Genomic DNA, 25,649 nt, shown 5'->3' on the forward strand with positions numbered 1-25,649 from the left:
AATGATGTATGGAGGGGTTGTCTTGAGCTCCAGGGCAGGGAATTTCAAAATGTCTATATAAGGGCAGGCACACCTTTCTTCTGGGTCCTCCTCCTCTCTCCTGCATGTGAGGGGAGCACCCTGTTGCAACAGCTTTAATAAAGAACAGTCTTACTAGCTGCTTTGCTTCTCAATATTCTCTGGTTGGTGTCTGTTATTTTCTCCTACCGATGGAGAACCTACAAAGGACTCTATAAGGGCTCTTGTGTACCCCATAAGGGAATAAGGGCAGATTTTGTTTATAACAGTGTAAACAAGCCTGATGCCTTTTGTTATGTATGTGGCTGCTACACACTCCCTTGTCAAAGACGCAATATAACAGTGTTTGTGAGGCGTGCCTATTGTTATAAACAAAATCTGCCCTTATTCCCTTATGTAAACACCAGACTGTATGCAATGCTAGTCATATGCAGAGTAGATCCACTGCAACAGACTCAGTCATGCTCAAGTGAATGAATTCACTCCAATTTGGGTATCACCCAGAAAATTGGATTTCTGTTGCAGATCAAAACCCACTTCTTTGGAAATATTAACAAATAAACCAAAGAAAAGAGGGAGACACTTTTTAATCAAGTACATTGGGCAGCTGAAGAACATTTTTAAATGTCGTCTTTCAATAGATAACACTGATTTTTCATCTGGTTTATTTGTAACCAAGTACCACGTTCCAGAATCTCATCAAATATCTCAAATCCACAATCAATTTACTGAAGATGTAGCCCATTGCTTTACATCAGTTGGGCAATTTGGGTAAACCTGCAGAGCATCCATAATCTGGTTGTTGTCCAAAAGAAGATTCATTAGCAAGTATTCTCTCTGTGTGCACATAGATGGTCCTTCTACAGGTTTTATCAATTCAAGATGGAGCAAGTGTTCATAAGCCTACAAATAAAAAAAAATGCAAACAAATCATCATTAAAATATTTTCCCATCATCCACAGGGAAATTCAACATAATTTGCAGTTACAGATATTTTAGATTAGAGTTTACTACTGAATAAGAATTAAGATGCAGCAAAATCTTATCTCTATTTTAGGCTGTTTAGTTTCATTTTCTAAAACAGAACCTCCGTCACAAAAAACTCATTTGCAGCATAAAAGCTACATGTATGCATACAATGTTCACTAGAGGGCAGCAGAGTACCAAATACAGTAATAGAAAGACTTAAGACCTATGTAATGCATACAAGCCTAAAACATTTTAGAATATCTTTTTTTTAAAAAATGGGAGCTAAATCTCACAGTTTCAGTTCTTCTATCAATCTTATTTTAAACTATTTGGCTCCTGTGGCACTAAAACAGAAGCTTTCAAGAATGTAGTAAAGTACATACCTTCATAACAACAGGTTTCTCAAAACTGTACACTGTGTGTGCCTTCCTCTGTACAAACCTCTGGTACTCTACATTAAAAAAAATACAAATTACATTACACTTTTGTTTTAGAGGTAATAAACTACGCATTTTGTAACGAATCTGATGTCACCTTACCATTATAAACCATCTGAAAATTAAATGGTTCTCCTTCATAAGTATCATTTAAATGTTTCATGGCTATTATGAGGCAGAGTTCCAACACAGACAGACCTATTAGAGAAAGAAGACAATTCTTAATAGCTATTTTCATGGTAGTATAGCTTTTAAAATGTCTAATCTAAAATGTTAACAGCTATTTGAAACTATTTTTATTATTTCTTCCTTCAAGCTTTCAAAAGGAAAGCTGACTTTAAATCAAATAAAGGAAAGGAAGTCTATTGGTCAATTATAATCCTGAGACTAACATGGTTTTACCCCAAGGTGACAACTTGTTGGGTAGGGTAGGACCTGCCCCACTCTCTGGGTACGTTGTATCCTGTAGTTGTTGGCCAGTGAAGCTTTCCCAGATGGTTCAGAGACTTCTGACTTATAGCAGACAGCTGAGGCTGTGAAAATTCTGGACTACTTCCTGGATGCAGTATGGGTTTGATGAGGGCCAATAAACTGAGCTTAAATTCTAGCAAAACAGAAGCACTGTGGTTGAGTGGTTTCATTGTCTGGAGCTGTGAGCAGCCTGCATTTCCTTCTAAAGAAGAAGGAGGAGGAGGAGGAGTTTGGATTTGATATCCCGCTTTATCACTACCCGAAGGAGTCTCAAAGCGGCTAACATTCTCCTTTCCCTTCCTCCCCCACAACAAACACTCTGTGAGGTGAGTGGGGCTGAGAGACTTCAAAGAAGCGTGACTAGCCCAAGGTCACCCAGCAGATGCATGTGGAGGAGCGGAGACGCAAACCCGGTTCACCAGATTACAAGTCTACCAGTCAGATTACGAGTCTACCACTCTTAACCACTACACCACACTAGCAGCTATGTGGTCTTTTTGGTGGGGAGGCATTATTCTGGATCTAGGCTTAATGCTTGAGGCTTAGGTTTCTTCTGTGGCTCAGAAAGCCTTTTACCAGCCATTCCTGGATTGAGATAGCTTGACTATGGTGGCTGAAGCAGTGGTAACCTGAAAGATCAAGCACTGTAACGCATTCTATTTTGTGTGACCATGGAGGTTTGGAAGCTGCAGTTGGTGCCAAATTTTGCAACCCAGTCGCTCCTGGCCACTGGTACCCACATCTGGTATAACACCTGTGTTGCAGGAGTTGCACAGGTTGCCAGCACTCTCTTGAGGTCTTACTATTATTAAATATAAAGCCATAAACTCATTGGCAACAGCATACTTAAAACACTGCCTTATTCCACCTCCCCAATATTTATGATCTACCACTGAGACATGTCTGATGCTGTGTGGCAGTGTCAAGATTAAAGACTATCCTCAACAAACGGTGCATTTAGTGCCCACTTCAGTCATCCCTGAGAATCTGGATGAAGAGCAAGTGAGCAGAGGGAGAAACACCCAACTGCAGAACATGCTTCAAAGCATTATTTGGGGTGTGATGTTCCAATTGAAACAAAGAAAGTACATAAAGTGCATTTCAGAACTTGCTCACATAATTTAAGATAGTAAGTACACATTGTCATCTTACCATGTACAATATTCGCTTTAGAGTCCATTCTGCAGTGTTTGCCTGCTTCAAGAAGGTCTGACGCATTGATATATGGGTGAGACACAGTTATACTACTTGAAGCAAGCATCTGAAGACAAAATAAAAAATTAAATATTTAATGACTTAAAATCATTATAAAGCATCTATAATTATTTACAATACAAAATATTTTGTAACATTCAACTGAGAGTATTACTGCAGAATCCATCCTACAGGGCTATATATTGATTGCAACATCCATTTTTAGGATCTTTGATGATTTTACACCTACTAATTTTACTCTTTGAAATAGAAGTAATTTTGGAAACAACACACAATGCTCAGGAGGCAATCAGAAAAAGTAATACAATGTTTTATCAGACCAAGAACAACTTAGATGGATTTAAGTCCAATTTGGCTGCATTATAAAGAGGACTACTCTTAAAAAATTTAATCAAAACAAAATCGAAAATTCTTTCTAGTAGCACCTTAGAGACCAACTGAGTTTGTTCCTGGTATGAGCTTTCGTGTGCATGCACACTTCTTCAGATACACTGAAACAGAAGTCACCAGATCCTTAAATATAGTGAGGGAGTGGGGAGGGGTATTGCTCAGAAGGGTGGTGGGAATGGGTGATCAGTTGATAGGTGTGGAAAACCTGTTGACGACTCTTAACGGCTGTAATTAGTCTTGCAGGGAAAGGCAAGAGGTAAGATGGCTAAAGATAGCTTTGTTATGTATAATGAGATAAGAATCCAATGTCTTTGTTCAGACCAGGTTTCTCGTGGTTTTAAGTTTGGTGATTAGTTGTAATTCAGCCACTTCTCTTTCCAAACATTAAAATTTAATGTTTGCAGCGTGGAGATTGGAAAATTGGTACTTACAAGTGAAGGTTCTTTCTGGTTGGTCTGTGAACTCCTATTTTGTAAATAGGCAGAGAATCATGTGACTGGGCTTTTTGGCACTATGCCCTCTCTGAAGGTCCTTCCCAAGTTTGAGACCATGGCCAATACTGTAGCAGAAAAATAAAGTTATAGAAGGAAGTTAAGGGAATACTGGGTTGTGATGGAGGAATTGAAGAGGTAAAGACCTCTTGTGGTGCAATTTTGAACAAGGTGATGGCCACCCATAAGGGTGAGGGCTCCCAGTTGAAAATATGCACATTTTAGTAAAGATATGGTCTTGAATACTTCCACACACCAACCAGAAAAAACTCGCACATTACCAACACTCCATGACTTGTGTAGTGTTGAAGATATCTAAGGTATAATATGTAAAAGCTATGCAAGACCTTCGGTGGGTGAAGTCACTGTACCATGATGAAGGAACATGCCATAGAGCTCTCCCCACGATAGAAACTTCCCTGCGGAAAACAAAGTGTTGGTCTTGGGGCAGGGGTTTCCTTTGGAGAGAGGAATGTCACATTTGCTCCTTTTGAAAGGTAGGGAAGAAATGGAGAAGAACTCCTTTGGAGAGGGAATAGTACAAAAAGCCAAGTCACACGATTCTATGCCTTATGAGCAAGCAGGAGTTAACCCACTTTGCATACTGCCAACACCAAACAGTAAATCTGGTTTTAAAGCAGAATTTCCTCTTTCAGACTTAACAAATATTTCTTGTTTAGAAGAAACCAATATATCCTCACTAAAGCTAGTATGCAGGCAGAGAGGAGGGGCAAGAGACAAGCATGGGGGCATGACATGGGTCCCTGGCTTCCTAAGAAATGGTTGATAGAGCCTGGAATGTTATATTCAAACCAGGCCAGAGACAGAACCTTAATAAACTTGTTTCTCTACACAGTTTCTGAACCCAAATCCTGCAGTCAGAATATATAAAACAGAATAAAGGGCAAATATTTAACATTCCGGGACGCAGGTGGTGTTGTGGGTTAAACCACAGAGCCTAGGGCTTGCTGATCAGAAGGTCAGCAGTTCGAATCCCTGTGATGGGGTGAGCTCCCGTTGCTCGGTCCCAGTTCCTGCCCAACTAGCAGTTCGAAAGCACGTCAAAAGTGCAAGTAGATAAATAGGTACCGCTCCGGCGGGAAGGTAAATGGCATTTCCGTGCACTGCTCTGGTTCGCCAGAAGCGGCTTTGTCATGCTGGCCACATGACCCGGAAGCTGTACGCCGGCTCCCTCGGCCAGTAACGCGAGATGAGCGCCACAACCCCAGAGTCAGACCTGACTGGACCTAATGGTCAGGGGTCCCTTTACCTTTATTTAACATTCCTAACTGTATACAGGTCCTTCCAGTGGTCAGGAGGGGGCTCGTAAGACAGTAAGACACACCAAGCATAATAAATGCCATGATAGTCAACAAGGAGCCTTGTACTGCACAAGCAATGGCTGTGATCATTAGCAAATAAAACTGTACATTATTTTAAGACTTCTCTGTATTTATTGCCATCAAAATCTTGAAGCGGTTTGACTCACAAGTACATCACTGAAGCTGGACTTGTAGAATTTTATTAGAACTTAATTAAAAGGCACAGACTTTCCACACTGCTCTACGGAGAAGTGTTGCTATGAGCTACAGGAGGAGTAATCACCTTCCGCCCTTAAGTGCATCTCCTGAGTGGAACTCTGCTCAGGGAATACTGATGGCGGCAAGAGTGAACTCTGGATCCCATCCTCAGATAAACATTTACCACTAGAAAAGGGCTAAGCCAGTATGCTGCATCAGAACATATTCGTTTCCATATTCGTTTTCTTTTATATAGTAGTTGTATTAACTCCATTCGTAACTAGAAGTATCAGTTTATTTCCATGAATAGCAGTAAAATGTGAGTCAGAAATAAACGTGCCAAGATCTTACCAACAACGTGAAGAGAGACCGCAGATCTTTACTATAATGGAATTGATTTTGCAGTACATCTTGCACCTTTTGGTCTTCTAAGAGAGACTAAAATATTATTTTCAAAATCAATAATTTTTAAGCAATCTACTCGTCTTAATACACCTAAAACATTTTTATACAGTTGGTAGGATAACACAGTTGATAAGATAACACAAAGTGATTCAGGGAAGATCACAAGAATATAATCTGTTATAATTTATCAAAAGCAAACCATGTGGTTTGCTTTAACAAAAAGATCAGAAATAAGACGCTGGACCATACGGTAGTGAACTGTAAGGGAGACACAGAGATCTAAATAGAGACTATTATTTGTGGTGTGGCATCCTTTTTGCTTGTATTTATTTTTTATTCAGATTTGTCATGGCCAATGACTAGTACAATAGTTATTTGGGTTTGATGGACCACTTGGATGAAAACTTTGCTCTCAATCACCTTTCAAAGCAAGTACTAAAATACTAATAAAAACTGTTTTCTTCTGCCCAGTTGAAACTGGGCAGAAGTTTATAGGATGATGTCACTATGTACTAATTCATCTCACTTTTGGGGGGGGGGGGTTATGTACCTGTTTGCTCTTTGTAATAGTGTTCGAGATCTTTACAATCTAGTATTGCAATTTTCAAACAAATTTTTAATTACAGAGGCAGATACCAGTGCTAGATGTACTTGGTGGCTGGTTTTGAAAACAGAATGTAGGAAAGCAATAAAATACCTTCAAGTAATACTTGATATGCAATTTTTCTACTCCTTTTAAAATTAAAAATGATGGCTTATACACAGAACTCTGCTCACACAACAATACTTCCTTTTCCTCTCCTCCCCTGCAATTCCAAAATCTGCTCCAGGGGTCCCTAAACTATCCAGAGCTGATTTTGAGGGGCGTTTGCAAGGAAGAGGAGGGAAAATTTCCATTTCATAGGTGGAAGTCTGTGTACTAACAGAACAGGAAATCTGAAAACAGAATAACTTGGATCCTAATTTCTACTCGAATAAGTACATTCCAATGCATTACTTTTTAAAGTTGTATAAGCGCTGTTACCCAGCAGTTTGTTTGAAGATCTTCAGCAAGAAATTTCAATTTATTGATTATTATTATTTCAATTACCTGTACATTCTTATTCCATTTCTGAATAAAAGACTTTTCTGGAAATTCTGCAGGTAGGGATAACTGTTCTTTACAAATATTCAGATATTTTTTAAAATCAAATGAATTCATTAAGTATATTTGCCGGTGTGAAAATCTTGACTTCACTCTCTTCTCCATGAGTTCTAGAATGTCCTAGTGAAAAATTGCAAACAGAACAGAAACATAAGAAAACATATCAATTGCTAGATAACTTTTTTACTTTTATCTCAGTTACTATCAAATATCTAGGTTAGTTTTCAGTTTATTAGGCATACCAGTGTTGGCAACTTATTTAAAATATTTTTATCTGAATTGTATTACCTATTAAAAATGATTATTTGAACAGGTATTTCAAGTTAAGATTTCTCAATCAACCCTCATTAGAAGAGGAACAGAATCTTTTCAACCAACACGAATACTATTAGCAGTATTACGCAACTAAGCCATTTCAACTCCAGTAGCGCACACAGGAAGTTCTACTAAGTGTGGTTAAAGTAGCATTCTTTATTTAGTAATGAAAATGATTCACAATCCCTAAAAGTCTCTTACTTTTCCCTGCACAGGGTCTCTAGCCAATTAAAGAGAAGCATCTTTACTAGTCATCATCTGAATTTACATGCACTGGTGGCGACATATAGTAAGAGAAAACTAAATTCATTTTACCAGTCTACAAGTCAGACCAACAACAGCTATAGGTGTCTGTGCTGACTGGGACACATCAAAGAGGTTATACAGCAAAGTCTGGTTCTTATGATGAACAAACAGATCAAACTCATCTAGGATGAACAGCACTGGGCAACTGTGAGCACGGTCACCTAATACATAAAACAAACGGGTAAATATTAGGGGCCCAATTCAACTAAATGGTTCTGCACAAAGACTTCCACTAGCTCAACAGGTATCTCTTTGCAAGCAACTGAAAGAACTGTAACATAACTTGCAATTTAGCAAGAACTTCCAATTCATTGGAAGAAGGCAAAGCCACCTAACATTTCACTTTAGTTCCATAACTGCAGTATTTAAGTTACAGATTTTCTTACGCACCCTTCACCATAAGGTCCCAGGGAGGGTTGTAACAAAACAACGATACAATTTAAAATAGAATGATACTAATATTTAATGCAACAATGGAACTACAATATAAAAAAACAGAGAATAAAGTTACAAAGATCAGGGTAAAGAGGCACATCTTCAGCATAAGGTGAAAATTGTACCACAAGGATGATAGATGCACCTCAATGGGGAGAGAATTCCATAATTTAGCGGCTACCACAGAGAATACCTACTCCCTAGTGGCCAATTGCAAACCTCTGAGGGACACAGAAATACCAAGAGGGGCTCCTCTGCTGATCTCAATGGTCTGAGAGGAGGAGGAGACAGTAGAGAAGGAGTCAGGCTGTAAGATATTTGGGGCCTAAGTTGCTTAGAGCTTTAAATACCAAAGTGTGCAGCTTGAACTGTGCCTGCAAACAAACTGGCAACCAGTGCAACCAACCAGTGCAGCTGCTTTAAAAGAGGGGTTGTAGAAATGCTAATGGATACCAGTTAGTAATCTGGATGGAGTAGGTCATAGTGTTTGTCATTAACCCCCAATAATGTGTTATTAATCACCAAGAAAATATGTTTACCTCTCTTTAATGCTTCAAGAAGAAATGTGAGGTTTTCTGCAAAACTACCCTAAAAGATAACAACATCTGAATGATTATCTGGTAGATATTAAGCTTTAAAATAAAAAACATGTAGCAGGATTCACCAAATGAGTGCCTATAAGCAGAACCCATGTACAAACATTCCATTTTGTGCAGCAGGGCTTTCCCACTCTCCTCCTGCCACCATTGCACCACGTGAAATTGGCTTTTCTTTGGTGGGGGGACCCCCAGAACACCCCCAAAATCCCATCCATTGTATTTTGTAGAAGTGTATGCTATTGCAAAAAAAAAAAATGCAACAGCTTCTACAAAGCGTAATTACAGCGGAATAATCAGTTGCAGGGGATAAACAGATAAATAACTATATGACTTTTAGAAGACATGTGACGACAGCCCTCTACAGGGAAGTTTTTAATGGCTGTTTTATAGTGCTTTTATTATTTTGTTGGGAACCATTCAAAGTGGGGCAACTCAGTCAGCTGGGCAGCATAATAATAATAATAATAATAATAATAATAATGGCTAAAACAGAGGAAGATTAACCAGAAGTAATTAAATATGAAACCAATTAGCAGTAAAGAATTAGAAGCAGGTGTTAAAACATCATAGAAAAGGCAAGAGAAGAAACAAATGAGAATTTGGAGTAAAAACTTAACCTAAAATGAACACCCAAGGAACAAACCACAGTAAAAACTACTGGGAAACACATATGCAAACAAAAGGTAGTAAAATAAAGCCAGAAGAGCACACGCTATATAAAGACCTGCTTCAAGCAAGGACAGGGGGGAAAAGTCACTAAAGAGGAGGGACAACATAGGAATGATGACATTTTTTCTGCCTTCAGTTAAGTGGGAGCATAACAATAAGCAATTAAATAAATAATTAAATAATAACCCAGTTGGTTGTGTTGCAGTCTAAGAAATCTTAAAGGGAGAACTGAGTTTGCATGGATGTAGTACAACAATGTGGACTATATATTTTTAACTACAGCTAAATGTTTTACTTACAAAAACTTTATCTCCAACCACATTTTCTAGATTTAGCTGTCTTGTAATCTCCTTAAGAGCAATTTTATCATTGGTCTGTAATAACCCTAGAAGACAATTGCAAATACATGATAATATTCTAGATCTGGAAATTCTATAAACCCCACTAGAAAGACAGAAAAAAGAATGCATTTTATATTTCAAAAAATAGTAGCAGCCAAAGCAAATTTTAGAAATGTCATTAAGTCTCCAAGGATCACATGCTCATTTTTCTCAAAGATGCACTGGATCCTTAAGTTTCAGAATGATGAAAGCTAGCCAGTTCAAGTGCAACAAAGCCTTGTTTGCTATTATATGAGTGAGCCTTGAGCTTGCATACTCTTCTCCAACTCCTTCATCTCACACATTCAGATCCTGTCTAGAAAAAAACCATAGCCATGGTTTGTACATGCCCCTTGAACAAGACCTACAGACTATGGCAGGGTTTGCAATTCTTGGAAGGAAAGTGCAAACCTGTTTGCCTGTTCAGATTGACAACAAACTATGGTTTGTGCTAAACAGTAAGTTGTTGAATCTTGATTGCATGGCATATTCTCAACCCTTTAAAGCAACCCATTGTTAAAACTGATAATATATGGTAGTATCCAACTTCCATGTGTGAACAGGATGAACTTCCACTTATGCACCATGACTTTCCTTTTCTCTTCTCCCTCTGTAGCCTGCTCCTGGCAATCTATCCTGGGTGGTTAGGGGATCATCTGCAGCAGACTTGCAACAGGGGTGCAGGGTGGATAATAGAAATTCCATTGCACATGTGGATGTCTGCTCACAAGATGCTATATACTTGGTTTTCATAAAGCTGCCCTATGTTAACATGGCTTTTATGTTAACATAGCTTTTCATAGAGCTTTTACGTACAATTCTATCTCTGCTGCCAGTAGATACTATGGCTACAAGAAGTACAATTCCTTGCAACTGTTAATTGAAATTGTTGTTGTTGTTCAGTCGTTCAGTCGTGTCCGACTCTTCGTGACCCCATGGACCAGAGTACGCCAGGCACGCCTATCCTTCACTGCCTCTCGCAGTTTGGCCAAACTCATGTTAGTAGCTTCAAGAACACTGTCCAACCATCTCATCCTCTGTCGTCCCCTTCTCCTTGTGCCCTCCATCTTTCCCAACATCAGGGTCTTTTCTAGGGATTCTTCTCTTCTCATGAGGTGGCCAAAGTACTGGAGCCTCAACTTCAGGATCTGTCCTTCTAGTGAGTACTCAGGGCTGATTTCTTTGAGAATGGATAGGTTTGATCTTCTTGCAGTCCACGGGACTCTCAAGAGTCTCCTCCAGCACCATAATTCAAAAGCATCAATTCTACGGCGATCAGCCTTCTTTATGGTCCAGCTCTCACTTCCGTACATTACTACTGGGAAAACCATAGCTTTAACTATACGGACTTTTGTCGGCAAGGTGATGTCTTTGCTTTTTAAGATGCTGTCTAGGTTTGTCATTGCTTTTCTCCCAAGAAGCAGGCGTCTTCTGATTTCGTGACTGCTGTCACCATCTGCAGTGATCATGGAACCCAAGAAAGTGAAATCTCTCACTGCCTCCATTTCTTCCCCTTCTATTTGCCAGGAGGTGATGGGACCAGTGGCCATGATCTTAGTTTTTTTGATGTTGAGCTTCAGACCATATTTTGCGCTCTCTTCTTTCACCCTCATTAAAAGGTTCTTCAATTCTTCCTCACTTTCTGCCATCAAGGTAGTATCATCAGCATATCTGAGGTTGTTGATATTTTTTCCGGCAATCTTAATTCCGGTTGGGGATTCATCCAGTCCAGCCTTTCGCATGATGTATTCTGCATATAAGTTAAATAAGCAGGGAGACAATATACAGCCTTGTCGTACTCCTTTCCCAATTTTGAACCAATCAGTTGTTCCATATCCAGTTCTAACTGTAGCTTCTTGTCCCACATAGAGATTTCTCAGGAGGCAAATGAGGTGATCCGGCACTCCCATTTCTTTAAGAACTTGCCATAGTTTGCTGTGGTCGACACAGTCAAATGCTTTTGCATAATCAATGAAGCAGAAGTAGATGTTTTTCTGGAACTCTCTGGCTTTCTCCATAATCCAGCGCATGTTTGCAATTTGGTCTCTGGTTCCTCTGCCCCTTCGAAATCCAGCTTGCACTTCTGGGAGTTCTCGGTCCACATACTGCTTAAGCCTGCCTTGTAGAATTTTAAGCATAACCTTGCTAGCGTGTGAAATGAGTGCAATTGTGCGGTAGTTGGAGCATTCTTTGGCACTGCCCTTCTTTGGGATTGGGATGTAGACTGATCTTCTCCAATCCTCTGGCCACTGCTGAGTTTTCCAAACTTGCTGGCATATTGAGTGCAGCACCTTAACAGCATCCTCTTTTAAAATTTTAAATAGTTCAGCTGGAATATCATCACTTCCACTGGCCTTGTTGTTAGCAAGGCTTTCTAAGGCCCATTTGACTTCACTCTCCAGGATGTCTGGCTCAAGGTCAGCAACCACATTTCCTGGGGTGTATGAGACCTCCATATCTTTCTGGTATAATTCCTCTGTGTATTCTTGCCACCTCTTCTTGATGTCTTCTGCTTCTGTTAGGTCCTTTCCACTTTTGTCCTTAATTGTGGTAATCTTTGTACGAAATGTTCCTTTCATATCTCCAATTTTCTTGAATAAATCTCTGGTTTTTCCCATTCTGTTATTTTCCTCTATTTCTTTGCATTGCTCGTTTAGAAAGGCCCTCTTGTCTCTCCTTGCTATTCTTTGGAAATCTGCATTCAATTTCCTGTATCTTTCACGATCTCCTTCGCATTTTGCTTGTCTTCTCTCCCCCGCTATTTGTAAGGCCTCATTGGTCAGCCACTTTGCTTTCTTGCATTTCTTTTTCATTGGGATGGTTTTCGTTGCTGTCTCCTGTATAATGTTACGAGCCTCGATCCACAGTTCTTCAGGTACTCTATCCACCAAATCTAAATCCTTGAACCTGTTCTTCACTTCAACTGTGTATTCATAAGGAATTTGATTTAGATTGAATCTTACTGGCCCAGTGGTTTTTCCTACTTTCTTCAGTTTAAGCTGGAATTTTGCTATAAGAAGCTGATGATCTGAGCCACAGTCAGCTCCAGGTCTTGTTTTTGCTGAGTGTATAGAGCTTCTCCATCTTTGGCTGCAGAGAATATAATCAATCTGATTTCGATGTTGCCCATCTGGTGATGTCCATGTGTAGAGTCGTCTCTTGTGTTGTTGGAAAAGAGTGTTTGTGATGACCAGCTTGTTCTCTTGACAGAACTCTATTAGCCTTTGCCCTGCTTCATTTTGATTTCCAAGGCCAAACTTGCCAGTTGTTCCTTTTATCTCTTGACTTCCTACTTTAGCATTCCAATCCCCTATAATGAGAAGAACATCCTTCTTTGGTGTCATTTCTATAAGGTGTTGTAAGTCTTCATAGAATTGATCAATTTCGGTTTCTTCAGCACTGGTAGTTGGTGCATAAACTTGGATTACTGTGATGTTAAAAGGACTGCCTTGGATTCGTATCGAGATCATTCTATCATTTTTGAAGTTGCATCCCAGTACAGCTTTCGCCACTCTTTTGTTGACTATGAGGGCCACTCCATTTCTTTTACGGGATTCCTGCCCACAGTAGTAGATATGATAGTCATCCGAACTGAATTCGCCCATTCCTGTCCATTTTAGTTCACTGATGCCTAGGATGTCAATGTTTATTCTTGCCATCTCATTTTTGACCACATCCAGCTTACCAAGGTTCATGGTTCTTACATTCCAGGTTCCTATGCAATACTTTTCTTTACAGCATTGGACTTTCCTTTCGCTTCCAGGCATATCCGCAACTGAGCGTCCTTTCGGCTTTGGCCCAGCCGTTTCATCAGCTCTGGATCTACTTGTACTTGTCCTCCGCTCTTCCCCAGTAACAAGTAGGACGCCTTCCGACCTGAGGGGCTCATCTTCCAGCGTCATATCTTTTATATGCTTGTTGTCTTTGTCCATGGAGTTTTCTTGGCAGGGATACTGGAGCGGCTTGCCAGTTCCTTCTCCAGGTGGATCACGTTTGGTCCAAACTCTCCGCTATGACCTGTCCATCTTGACCTGTCCATAGCTTGCCTGAGTAATTCAAGCCCCTTCGCCACGACAAGGCAGTGATCCATGAAGGGGGTTAATTGAAATAGATCAGTACAAAATTACAAGGCTCAATTAGCACTATCTTCAAGGAAATTCGACTGACATGACCAAATTACATACCATTTAAATGAACTTGTAAGGTGTTTTCTCTTACTTCCTTTACTTCCATGAGCTTCTTTAAGACATGACATGTTAACTAGGAAGAAATAAAACAAAACATAAATTCTTATGCCATATGCTTACTACATAGTACCAGGATTTAAAACTGAAACAAGTTTTTATGGGCATGAATTATACAATTATAATAGCAAAAATTGAAAATCTGTTTATAGAAGGGACTGGATTCCAGCACAGGGTTTGGGAGCGGGGGTGAGGAGAGCTGATTAGAGCAGAGAAAATTTCTACTTATTACTCCACTGTACCCCATGGTGCTAAAATTCTGTACTGGTGGGCTGGGGTAACCTCTGGGACAGAACGGTTATCTGTAGAAAGAAACTGCCATAAATATCTTCCTGCTTCTATCTGTGGCATTCCCAATGGATTTAAATCCTTTCTGTGCATAGAAAGTTTCATTTGAACCTGAACAAATAATTGTTCATTTAGATTTAAGACTACTTCTGGTTTCCAATAAAGAACATGTTAAAACCACAATCATTTCAATGCATCGAGTGGAATGTAACATTTGTTGCAGCTTTTAAAAGTTATTTCATAATTGCAACAAATGAAAAACAACAACAACAGTATGACAGAGGAAAAATAGTAGAGATTTGCTCCTATCCAGTAAGCGGCTTGTGGGAAAGATCCTGACAAGTATTTTTTGATATTGTCTTCATTGTTTTATTTTGGTTTTACAAATAAGGATTTGTATCATTAAAATTGGATATAAATAAATATAATAATAAATAGAAGCAAGGGATTCAAAGTATCAATTCCCTAGATGGTATTAGTCAGGAAGCATGCCAAAGAGTGAAATTTGCATCCAATGGTATATTGATCCCCCTGCATCTTCCTCAAATCCCAAGAGGATATGGGGATCCTTCAGAACAGCCTGAGAAGTGGAGAGGATGGGGGAGAACATACTTGTTCAAAGAGACTCCGCTTACTGGATGAGCACCATAGGATATAATCCTATCAAAACTGGAAAGTAAAGCTTAGTTAGAAAACAGTTTTATTTATGAAGTTTAGAAAGGATTTTTCTAGTCAAGAGACACACAAAAAATCAATATAGAATAAAAGATGTAGAATAAAAGGTAGAAACTCTAATAAAATAGCATATTAAGAACCTAAAGCATCTCAAATGTTTGAAAGAAAGCACACAACTAAATAAGTTAAAGCAAGGTTAAAGGCTCTGAGAGTCGCATTCTATGTACCAAAAATGCATAGGCTGGTGAATTCAATTTAACATCATTATGAAACAAATTTCTTCCCTCTCACCACAAAGCTAGCATTTGATATAAAAGAAAATGAATTTCACTGATAATTTTCATGCAGTACATTAAGTTAAAACTTTCCACATGGGGCTCAACATATAAAAACTAAATGGAATTAAATATTACCAGAGTCTTCCCTGATCCCCGAGGTCCAATAATGAGTACAGAGTTGCTTTCACCATTGATAGCAGTACGTTTCAGAAGCTCGAGTAATTGTCTGAGTAAGGGATGAGGAGAGAGACAATGAGGAATACAAATAACTTTAGACCTGGAATAATTTCAGATATCAAATTTTATCTCAGAGAAACAAAATCACATTATTTTTAAAAAGTCTCAGCCCACCTCCCTTTACCCATCTAGAAAACACATTATGACAACACACTAAGAAATAGAACAGAACACATTTGTCTGTGCACTTGTTATTTAAATGTTTTTCTGATTCTCAAGAAGCTAGCTTTCTTCTTGGAAGGAAAAAAAAGGACAGTTAATTAAAAAAAAACTACAGTAATCTCTACTGACAAATTCTAACTCTAGATTTATAGGCTCTGTAAATATATCTCTAAGCTTGTTCAAAAGATTGGGTACAAATTTATTTTAATAAGTAGAGTAATTTTGAGTAGCTTTATGCTTGATCTCATATCATTTCAATGGTTATTCAGTTTTTTAAAATGATGGTGGAGTTTCTGCCGTCTTCTCTTCACCAACACATTACTTACTGATGGGTACCTACCTTACACACTTCTTTTTGAGCCCCGTGTAAGGTGAAGTGATTATGTGTTAGGATTAGAACCCCTCATACTCCTTAATGTAATGGCTGCTATAGTGCTGACTTGAGAACATGCTACAGTGGAACTCCGGGTTACGCACACGATCTGTTCCGGGTCGCCGTGCATAACACGTGCGTGCGTAACTCGAACGCACGTGGAAAAAACCCCGAAAACCCGGAAGTTGCACGATCTGAGCACTTCTGCCCATGCGCGAAGTGCGCAGAAGCGTTCTGCGCATCCGGCGGTCACGCGCACTCCGAAAAACACTTCCGGGGGGGTGGGAGTGCGTATCCCGAACGTACACAACACGAAGCGTACGCAACATGAGGTATGACTGTACTGAAAAGGATTCCAGGACAAGTATGGCTGTTGCTTTTCTACCACATTCTGTGAAATGATCCAATAAGGCTGGGAGGGCAATGGCACTATGATAACCACTGTGATGATCCAATGAAAATAGAGCTTTCATTTGAGGTATGCCGTAAGAACCACTGGTTCCTCCCTCCCTGTGAATATGTTTTAGTCTTTTTAGAGTCCCTTTGAGGATGGGTAAGAAACCAGTACAGTGGTACCTCGGCTTACGAAGATAATCCGTTCTGAAGGCGCCCTCATAAGTCGAAATCTTCGTAAGTCGAAGGCGCTATCTTAGAACAGTAAAAAAAATCGCAATTCGACAAAACCGCATTGAAAACCTCATAAGTCGAGGTATCGTGCTGCCGCTTCTGAATTTTTCGAGTTATGAAGGGAAAGCGGCGGCACGATACCATTTTTTTGCTTCCGGAACTGATTTGGAAGTCAAAAAATACGTAAGTCAAGTCACTCGTAAGTCGAGGTACCACTGTATTTGGGGAACAAATCTTTGAAATCTTGATATCTACTAAACTTGCAGTTTAAAGTCCACAAGATCAGTAAACGGGTTATCTGAAACAAACATAAATACACTGTTTCCTTACTTGTATTGAAGCTCAGTTCCAAACAACTTCCCATTTTGACTCTGGTGACAGAACCTTTCACGCAATATTCTTTGTACCTGCATATATTGAGTTATAGAGACATCAACTATGCACAGCACAACCAACTGTCATTTAACAATCTTCTCTTATCCTATGGAAGTTAGTAAGCTAGAAATTTGTTATTGATTTATTTTCACAATTTATATCTTGCCATTCTCCTTCTGGGTCCCAAAACAGCTTACAAAATGCAAACATAGAATATAAAACATAAATTAAACATCATAGATTAAAACATCAAAGAAGCTTTCATGGTGAAAATGCCTTATGGAATAAAATAGTTTTAATCAGGTCAGGTGTCTGCAACTTATCAGGGATGGTACTTGCCTGATTTCTAGTGGGAGGAAGATTAATAAAGTACAGGTCCAACAAGGGCAGGCAACCGGCCTATCTCCCATATCCAGGAACCATCCACCCACAAAGCCTCAATCTTCCCAGGATTCAGACTCTGCTTACTGGCCTAACTGCATCTAGGCCAGGCACCCCCAAACTTCGGCCCTCCAGATGTTTTGGACTATAATTCCCATCATCCCTGACCACTGGTCCTGATAGCTAGGGATCATGGGAGTTGTAAGCCAAAACATCTGGAGGGCCGCAGTTTGGGGATGCCTGATCTAGGCACTAGTCCAGGTCTTTAACAACATCTCAGTTCAGATGTAACAGAGATGGATATAATCAGCATACTGATGACACCTTGCCCCCAGACTCCTGATGACCATTCTTAACAGCTTCATATAGATATTAAATAGTACTGGGAACAAAATATTACCCGAGGGGACCCCATAATGTAACTTCCATGGCCCCAAATAACAGTCTCCCAATGCTACTTTTGGACATGGCCCTTAAGTAAAAATGGAACAGAACTCTCCAGATCTTCAGTGGAAGGGGAAGATTGAAGAAGGGCCTCAACGATCACAGGGTCCGGGATGGTTCATAAAAAACCATCCATTGGTGGAACCAAGGCTGATTTAGTCCCAAACTCAGGTCTGATTCCAGATTGCACTGGATCTAGATAGTCAGTTCATCTAGAAACACCTGCAGTTGCTCCGCCATAAACGTCTATATCACCTTACATAAAAATGGATTGTTAGCACCAGTTTGATAGTTCTTGCATTCCATTGTTGTTCTGTCCACTTTTGCCCTCAGACTGAAAAATGTTCCCCACTCTGTTATAGTACAAATTTCCAGGATTCTATATAGTAGGGATGCAGTTACATAGGAACATTGCAAGTGCCATATACCAAGTCAGACCATTGGTCATCTATCTCAGCAATGTATTTTCTGACTGGCAGTGTCTCTTTGGGGTTTCAGACAAGGATCTTTCCCAGTCCTGTCTGATGATGCTGGAGACTAAATTTGGAACTAAAGTTGGTGGACAGAGCAAATCGTGTGATCTACCTACCGAGTTATGACCCCACCCCAGCAAAACATTAACAAGCAGAAGCCACGACGTTAGTCGTGACACACAAACACATATACACTCCAGAAATTATCTAGCATTAAGTATGCAATTGTGGAAGTGGGATTCTACACATGGATTCCCTTACTGGATTAAGGGCTAAGCACACAGACAAGAATTGAGGGTGTTCTTGCTGGTTTACACATGAAGACCTGGGTTTGTATGTGCAGCTGTAAGCGACTGCATTGGTGCTGCATTTACAAATCCAATCAGGTGGTAAGCAGAATTGGTTTTGGTAGAATTTAAAAAATGAGTGTGAGAGACATTTATACTCACTTAACAACAGAGACTGACTGAATCCACATTATCTCTCCACAAATGCCTAATTTGTACATACGAGTCACAAAAGAATCAACATCTCATGTGCAAGGACATGCATACTTGTCAGCAACCCTCCCCCATTTATAACTTCGTCTCTCCTATTCAAGCAATTATACTAACCTTTGATATGCATTCTCCATTTGTAAAGCTATCCTCCTTTAGCTTACGTTTGCTCATTGTGATTCAAGCCCTAAAAGAGAAACATTTTACATTACAGCAGAACCTCCTCACACATAAGACTGGTATTGCATCATTTTATGGTTCCTTATGCAACAGAAGCCTGAAATGTGCATACCTGTGGTCCCCAAATAAGCTATGGACCACTGCAAATCATATGCATGACACTGGAAGATTATTCTGTGCAAGAAGTCTTAAAATTGTGTTTAGTTGTAAACTACATTTTCTTGCAAGCAGGGCTGGTGCCAAGTTGGAAGGGGTACTGAGTAAGATGCTCAGTGATCCCTGAAAAATGAAGACAGTGTAGATGCTTTGCCCAGTGCTTTTCTTCTCAGTGCCAGGTTAAGCTCCACCAATCATCTCTGCAGTGGTCCAATGATGTTCAGTGCTGCTTTCCCCACTGACAGAATTAACTTACCAGGCTGGTCAATCAGTAGTAGGGGCAGGTGATGAAACTCAGTCTACCACTGAGAAGAGAAGTGCAGGGCAAAACATTCACAACAGCTACTGCTATTCTCATTTCCTCAGAGTATCTCTGGGCCCCATCATAGCACGGCTCAGGGACACTTTGGGAATAAAACAGGGCAGAAGCTTTGTAGCCTTACCATAGCTTTACCTAGTGCCTCACTTCACAATACCTGGCTGACTGCATGAGAGAGTACACGTCAGCATCTGCCCAAAGCATGGTCTGTGTAAACAAAATAAAATAAAAAATTCTTTCCAGTAATTATATTATTTCTTTGGAAAATACAGATCCATTTGGGACTGCGAGATCCTCACCCTGAAACAAGCGATGGACTCCAATCAATATACCCCAACATTCACACTACACATTTCAAACAAATATAAAATGTTGGGCTAGGCACAATACTGAAGTATCTCAAAGGGGTCTGATTCCTGGGTATGTATGATCTGGGCTAATCCAAAGCTAAGCCTTTATATCTATTTTCCCTATAATTAAGTGCATCATGAATAAAAGCCTTTCACAAGTTTTGGGCTTAATACAACACTGAGATGAGCTTATGTCAGGTGCATATGACTTCAAGATGCAAAGCCCCAATTTCCTACTTACATATGTTGCCCTAGGATCATCACTGAACAGTACCTTATGCAAAAATAAACTTGAGATGGGCACAGTAGCTATGTTCAAACATTACATCCAATCACAGCTTAGCATAACATAACAAGCCACGCCTAATCTTTGGCTCAAACCTTTCCTCCTGTGTAGTCACTTCTAATTCAGCATAGTTTGCCATATTGCTCAGAGATGTGGTTTTAAAAGGACAGCTGCAAAAAACAGTTTAAAGTTGGCTTGTTTAAAACTAACCACAATTATTGCTAACCACATTTTATTGGTGTGGACAACATGGCAGAATATAATTAGCTATCTTGTTCACATAATGTTAAACCATGGTTGAATATACAGTGGTACTTCGGGTTAAGAACATTGCTTCAGGATGAGAAAAGAAATTGCACTGCAGCAGCGGGAGGCCTCATTAGCTAAGGTGGTACCTCAGATTAAGAACAGTTTCAGGTTAAGAATGGACCTCCAGAATGAATTAAGTTCTTAACCCAAGGTACCACTGTAGTCACAGCTAGGGCAAGTCATATGGGACCATCTCCCAGTTCCAGGGGTTCTAATGTGTGGTGACTAAAAGCTTATTTTGGGAAGGGAAGTATGCAAATTTCAGTACCTTATTTAACTGAATACAATAAAAGACAACAGCTTACTCTTATGTACCTAGTTTTAATCAATACTTTAATAAAGAAAACACAGCCAGATGCTTTAAACCAATTATTTTATTAATTTATATCCCACCTTGCATAATGGAACCCAAGGCAGGTTGCTGACATTAAGACTATGTACAGTTTTCTGCTTGCCCCACTGCTTTCCCCGGGGAAAATTGACTGTTTACTGCTGAATTGGAACAAACATCAATATGCAGAAAGCAATGGGACAAGCAGAAGTAGATACAAGCCCCTATAGCTCAGAAAAAACCTAGTATTTGAAAAGCAGTAGTGATAGCCACAATAAAGAGATTAATTTACTGCAGTGCTATTTTTGCATTCAGTTTTGTCTTTAGAAAAGAAAGGAAGACTTTATAGTAGGCAGTCTCCAACCACATTTTAACCTCCATTTCAAACCCAATCCACTAAAGTTTACTCATCTCATACCAGCTGGCTATATATATCACAGCCCTCCAATCCTGATCTTTGTTTATAACTTTCTAATTTTATCACCACTGTATTATATTTATACAGCACCATCAACTGTTATCTGGAAGCAGAGATTCCATCAGGCTATCTCAGAAGGAGAGATGGGAAGTAGGACTCATCCCATCAGCTCTGCTGAAACACCAACCCCATCAGACATCTCTGATGCCAACCAATCTGTTTCAATACTAGCTAGTCACTGTAGGAGCTACAGTTTAAATTGGTGCCTGAGTTAGCTTTCTCTTTTCCATCTCTGCCCCTTGTGTGCTGATTTGTTTTTTGACGGTAAGCCTCTAGTCAGGGGCAGTCTTGTTTTAATTCATTGTATACAAGCCACTCTGGGAACTGTTTTTGGTTGAAGTGGGGATGCAAATGCTCTAACCAAACAGACAGGATACTTTACAAAGAACAAGAAACCAGGTCCCTACCCTGAGGGGCTTACACACTATAATTTTCAACTGGAAGCCTGGCAGGAGCAATTTACACAACACGTGTCAAGTAGCGTGGAGGGCTGAAACAGAAGGATGCGCTGTCAAATACAGCAAAGTCAAGACACTTCAGAAATAATGCATGTGCAATTTATGCCACCTACATACACTTTGCGTATGTCAACACTCAGCCAGCCTCTAATTCCTATATTTGTCCTCAATACTTAACAGTTTCTCTATCCGTTTGGAGGCAGAGAGAAGAAGCTATATCCCACCAGGGTGTCCAGCCTTCCCGCCGCTTCTCCCCACCCCCCACCCCCCATTGTGCATATTTAACAACCGCCCCTGCTAATATCCTGCCTTGGGCTTAATGACACCATGGCCGTGTCCCGTTCTCACAACCCACCTACAGATCCTTACTCCTTTACAACAAAAAATGGGGGCGAGAAAATCGTTCAGATTCCCCCACCCCACCACTATTTCGCCTTGAGGAAAAGAGAAGCCCAACACGCCTTCCCTACTTATAGGGCAGGTGCAAGAGCAGTTGAACAGCTTCAGAACCGCCGTCCCGTTTTTTAAAAAAAACCACCACCACCACCAAAAAAAACCCGAAGCCAAGGTGAGGCATTTTAAACTGAGCCCCGCCCTCCTCCACGCAGCTCCCGCGCGCTCACCTTCCCCCCACCCTGCTCAAAACCACGTCCCGGACCAACCGTTACCTGCGACGCTCACAGGCAACACCCGAGCGAGCGCCCCTCTCCCCCCCCCCGCCCCCGTCACTCTCGCTCTCGGCTCCCGCCCACCTCCGTTACTCCGAGCGCCCGCCGCCAAGCTCTTGGAGCCCTCCCGGCAACCTCCGCGCGCTCGAGCACCTCTATCACGTGACCCCCCGCGTGAGGGCGCCGATCTATTTACACGCGCAGCGGCTCCGAGTCAACGGGTTTCCTGCGTCTCTTTCTCAGACTCTACTCCTCTTCGCCTCCGCCCATTGGCTTACTTCCGCCTTTGCCCTCTCGATTTCCCTTCCCGCAATTTCCGGTTTCCCCTCTTTTTTTCCTCTTTTTTCCCCCTCCCCTTTTCTCCTCCCCCCTCACTCCTCCCACCTTCGCGGAATCCTTTTCCGGGTTCGCTTGCGGCGCGCGGCATTGTGGGAGGCAACCTTTTTTCCCTCCCCCCCTCCTTCAACCCAGCAAGCTCCCTTGGGGCGCATGCGCAGTGACAGCCTCCCATCTTTCTCTCAGCCAGAACCAGAGCCTCAGCAGCAGCAGCAGCAGCTGATGATGAAGAAGAGAGGGAAGGGGGGGAGATTGGGGAACCTTTTATTTATATTGTTAAAGGGACAGAGCACTAATTCCACCTTGAATTGGTTTGCGGGGAGGGCTCGGCCTGAGGAGATTTGAGTTTCTCCCCCACCCGCAGCCTAGCTAGAGGATCCCAGAGAGAGACAGTGAGAGAAGGAGAGTTTCTTCCCCCGCTTCGGCCGTCAGAGGAGAGAGAGAGAAGAGAGCTAAAGCCTCTTAGCAACACAGTCCCTTCTCTTACTACTATTGCTGCTGCTGCTGCTTTTTGGCCCTGGCTGGAGACACCTCACCACACACACAGCAGGAGCAGCAGCAGAAGCCAGCTCTCTCCCCCCCCCATCCCCCTGCTCTCCCCTCCTCCCCCTTTATTACCCTTTGTGTGTGTCTCTCTCTCCACTGCTCCAGGAAAGGAAATAAAAGTGGGGGGCAGCTAAGGTAAGCCTATCTGGGTATGGGAGAAGGAGGTAAGGCGAGCAATGCCTGCTCTTGCTCCACAATTTCACTCTGAGGCAAGCAGATCTGGATTGCTGGTGGGAGGGGGTTTGTTTCTCTCTCTCTCTCTCTCTTTTTCTCTTTTTACTTTTGACTGTAAGAAGCAGTTTGATTGTTTCCTGGTTCGTAAAGTGGTGGTTATATTTGGGTTTGGGGGGTTTGCTTGGGGATTTTTTGAGAGATGCAGAGTGAAAGGTATCAGCATTGTGTTCGAGGATATTTGTATATTATAATTTGCTCACTCGTTGGGTAAAGGAAAATGCCACATTCCATGCTCTTGTCTAGTGTTTATTTATTCCTTCCTATGTAATCAAGTGTCATTGATTTTTGTTTTATTGCTTTGGGGTTTTTTTGTTCCACGTTGATGCTTTGCTTCTGGGCATACACAAAAAGTCTTCCAATCTGCTGTTCTTATATAGTATATGTGGGGATAACTATATATCTAAATACAGATATATAGATATATAACTGCTTACTGTTGGTAGTGGTCTTGGGAACTTTCTACTATGTAGAGAGACAGATGTTGACTCAAAGGGTGACTTGGAAAAGGCTTTTTTCTGAAGTGTCTACATAGTATTTGAATATTTTGTATTTAAAATTGGCAGTATGAAATAGAAGCACCTGATTGTGTATAGTTAATTTGTTTAGGTTATGTCACTTTTGAGATCCTGACTTTGCAAAGGTTTTTATGCTTGCTCATAATAATAACTAACCCATCTATTTAGCGTGTTTGTGAGCCATGAAATGATGCAGGTTTGAATAACATTACATGAAGTAAATATTTTAATGCCATTTACAGTGTCACCTGTTTCTGCTGAGACCTCTCATTTGTTTTTATTAAGGACTTAAGAATCAAACTTTCCAGTTTAAAGAGACAAGTATTTACCTGATCATAAAAATTAAAGCCAGTCCTATATATATTTACTTATTTATAAATCCCATTGATTTGGAGTAATACTTTGCTGTAAAGATGCAATTTGCCCAGTTTAAATTCTATACTTTGCAAAAGTGGAATAGAAGCTTGGAAAATATGGTAATTATTGCAAGTCACATTTGGCACAGCTTTGGCAGCTCTGTTGTGGAGTTATTGTCTTTGTGTTTTTATTCTGAAATAGTTTAAAGTAGGAGGATATTTACTAAAGCTGCAATGTGTGTTTGAACTGTGAAATGTGCACAGATGGCCTATGCATTTCAATAGGCCCAGGGAATCTGACCAAAGTAACATGCAGCTTGATATGTGATTCTGGCCTTCTGAATACTTTCTCTGATAACTTGATTTGTTGGCAAAAAGTACCTTTTCTAATCTTAATGGCAACATAAAACTTGTACTTTTGATCAGGTCAGATGTTTGGTGAAAAACAAATGTGGAAAGTCAGTGGAAAAGCTTCAGCTGTACCTCTGAATAACAGCTTGCCTGCAGTATTCAGAGTGCTAAGCAAGATAACTTTCTGTTGCAGAGGGGGGAAGTATTTTATATGGATACATGTGAAGTAGTGATCCATTTATATAGATACTGGTTTTGTAAACACATTTTTAATCTTATTAAAAGCTGGGCACTTAAAGTTAGTTCTGGGCCAGCCTATAAGTTTTAATAGTTCTGTTTTTTTCTGTTATGGTACATCACACCCATAGAGAAACCTGAGTTTGGTTCACTTTAACTTCAGGTACTGCTCTGACTTAAGGTTTGTTGGTATCCAAATTGGACTGTGAAACATTATTAACATAAATATGGAATTATTTTCATTTCTTTACTGATGGAATAATTGTAAGTGTTGATAGATAATATGATACAACTTTGATTATTTATTCATTAATAAGGTATGTTTTTAGTGCAGTAATCTGAATCCCTTCAGTGAACTGATCTTAACACTTTCAGTCCTAAGCGTACTTTGAATTCACAGGAACTTTTTTCATTAGACTTCATTCAAAGTGAATACTGTAGATTTATCATCAGAACCTGATTCTCCAATTCTGTGTATGTATACATGAGAATTGGCCTCAATGAGTGTTGCAAAATCTACTCTGAAGTAAACACTCATGGAAGCAGGCTTTCATAGACTTTTACAAACAATTATACATATTTAACATCAATTGCGCTGTTAGGAAAACTAAATAGTAGACTTCAGCATATGCCTAGGCTTTTGCAAAGCCCCAACCATTACTAATTTCAAAACTTACTAGCGGTATTCATTATTTTTATTTCAGATATAAAATAACCCCAA

General features: G+C 40.3%; 2 protein-coding genes across 3 annotated transcripts in view; one reads left to right on the forward strand and one right to left on the reverse strand.

Annotated features, from left to right (window-relative positions):
- Nucleotides 1–696: 696 nt before the first annotated feature.
- Nucleotides 697–22,648, reverse strand: ORC4 (origin recognition complex subunit 4). Of its 2 annotated transcripts, none has more exons than XM_033164394.1 (14): nt 22,507–22,648; nt 18,936–19,005; nt 16,979–17,055; nt 15,385–15,475; nt 13,949–14,024; nt 9,684–9,769; nt 8,656–8,704; nt 7,691–7,842; nt 7,007–7,180; nt 5,863–5,949; nt 3,048–3,156; nt 1,527–1,622; nt 1,371–1,438; nt 697–921 (listed from the first exon to the last, which is right to left on the reverse strand). In XM_033164394.1, the coding sequence occupies exons 2-14, from the start codon at nt 18,990–18,992 to the stop codon at nt 739–741; spliced, it is 1,305 nt and encodes a 434-aa protein (XP_033020285.1). In that variant the 5' UTR covers nt 18,993–19,005; nt 22,507–22,648; the 3' UTR covers nt 697–738. The 2 variants fall into 2 exon arrangements, with proteins under 2 accessions (XP_033020285.1, XP_033020279.1); XM_033164388.1 differs by lacking the exon at nt 22,507–22,648 and adding an exon at nt 22,354–22,398.
- A 144-nt stretch (nt 22,649–22,792) lies between these two features.
- MBD5 (methyl-CpG binding domain protein 5) overlaps nt 22,793–25,649 on the forward strand; it is a 97,140-nt gene continuing 94,283 nt past the window's right edge. The window contains 1 exon segment of the mRNA XM_033164405.1: nt 22,793–23,370. The gene's annotated coding sequence lies outside the window, so the exon portion shown is untranslated.

This window comes from Lacerta agilis, chromosome 1 (genome assembly GCF_009819535.1).
Source record: "Lacerta agilis isolate rLacAgi1 chromosome 1, rLacAgi1.pri, whole genome shotgun sequence".
In the NCBI taxonomy this organism is placed as follows: domain Eukaryota; kingdom Metazoa; phylum Chordata; class Lepidosauria; order Squamata; family Lacertidae; genus Lacerta; species Lacerta agilis.

Coding starts and splice junctions, on each gene's coding strand:
- ORC4 (XM_033164394.1), bottom strand. CDS start 18,992: ATGAGCAAACGTAAGCTAAAGGAGGATAGCTTTACAAATGGAGAATGC. Junction 17,056..18,935: donor ATGGAGAATGCATATCAAAG/GTTAGTATAATT, acceptor CAATATATGCAG/GTACAAAGAATATTGCGTGA. Junction 15,476..16,978: donor GGAACTGAGCTTCAATACAA/GTAAGGAAACAG, acceptor TCCCTTACTCAG/ACAATTACTCGAGCTTCTGA.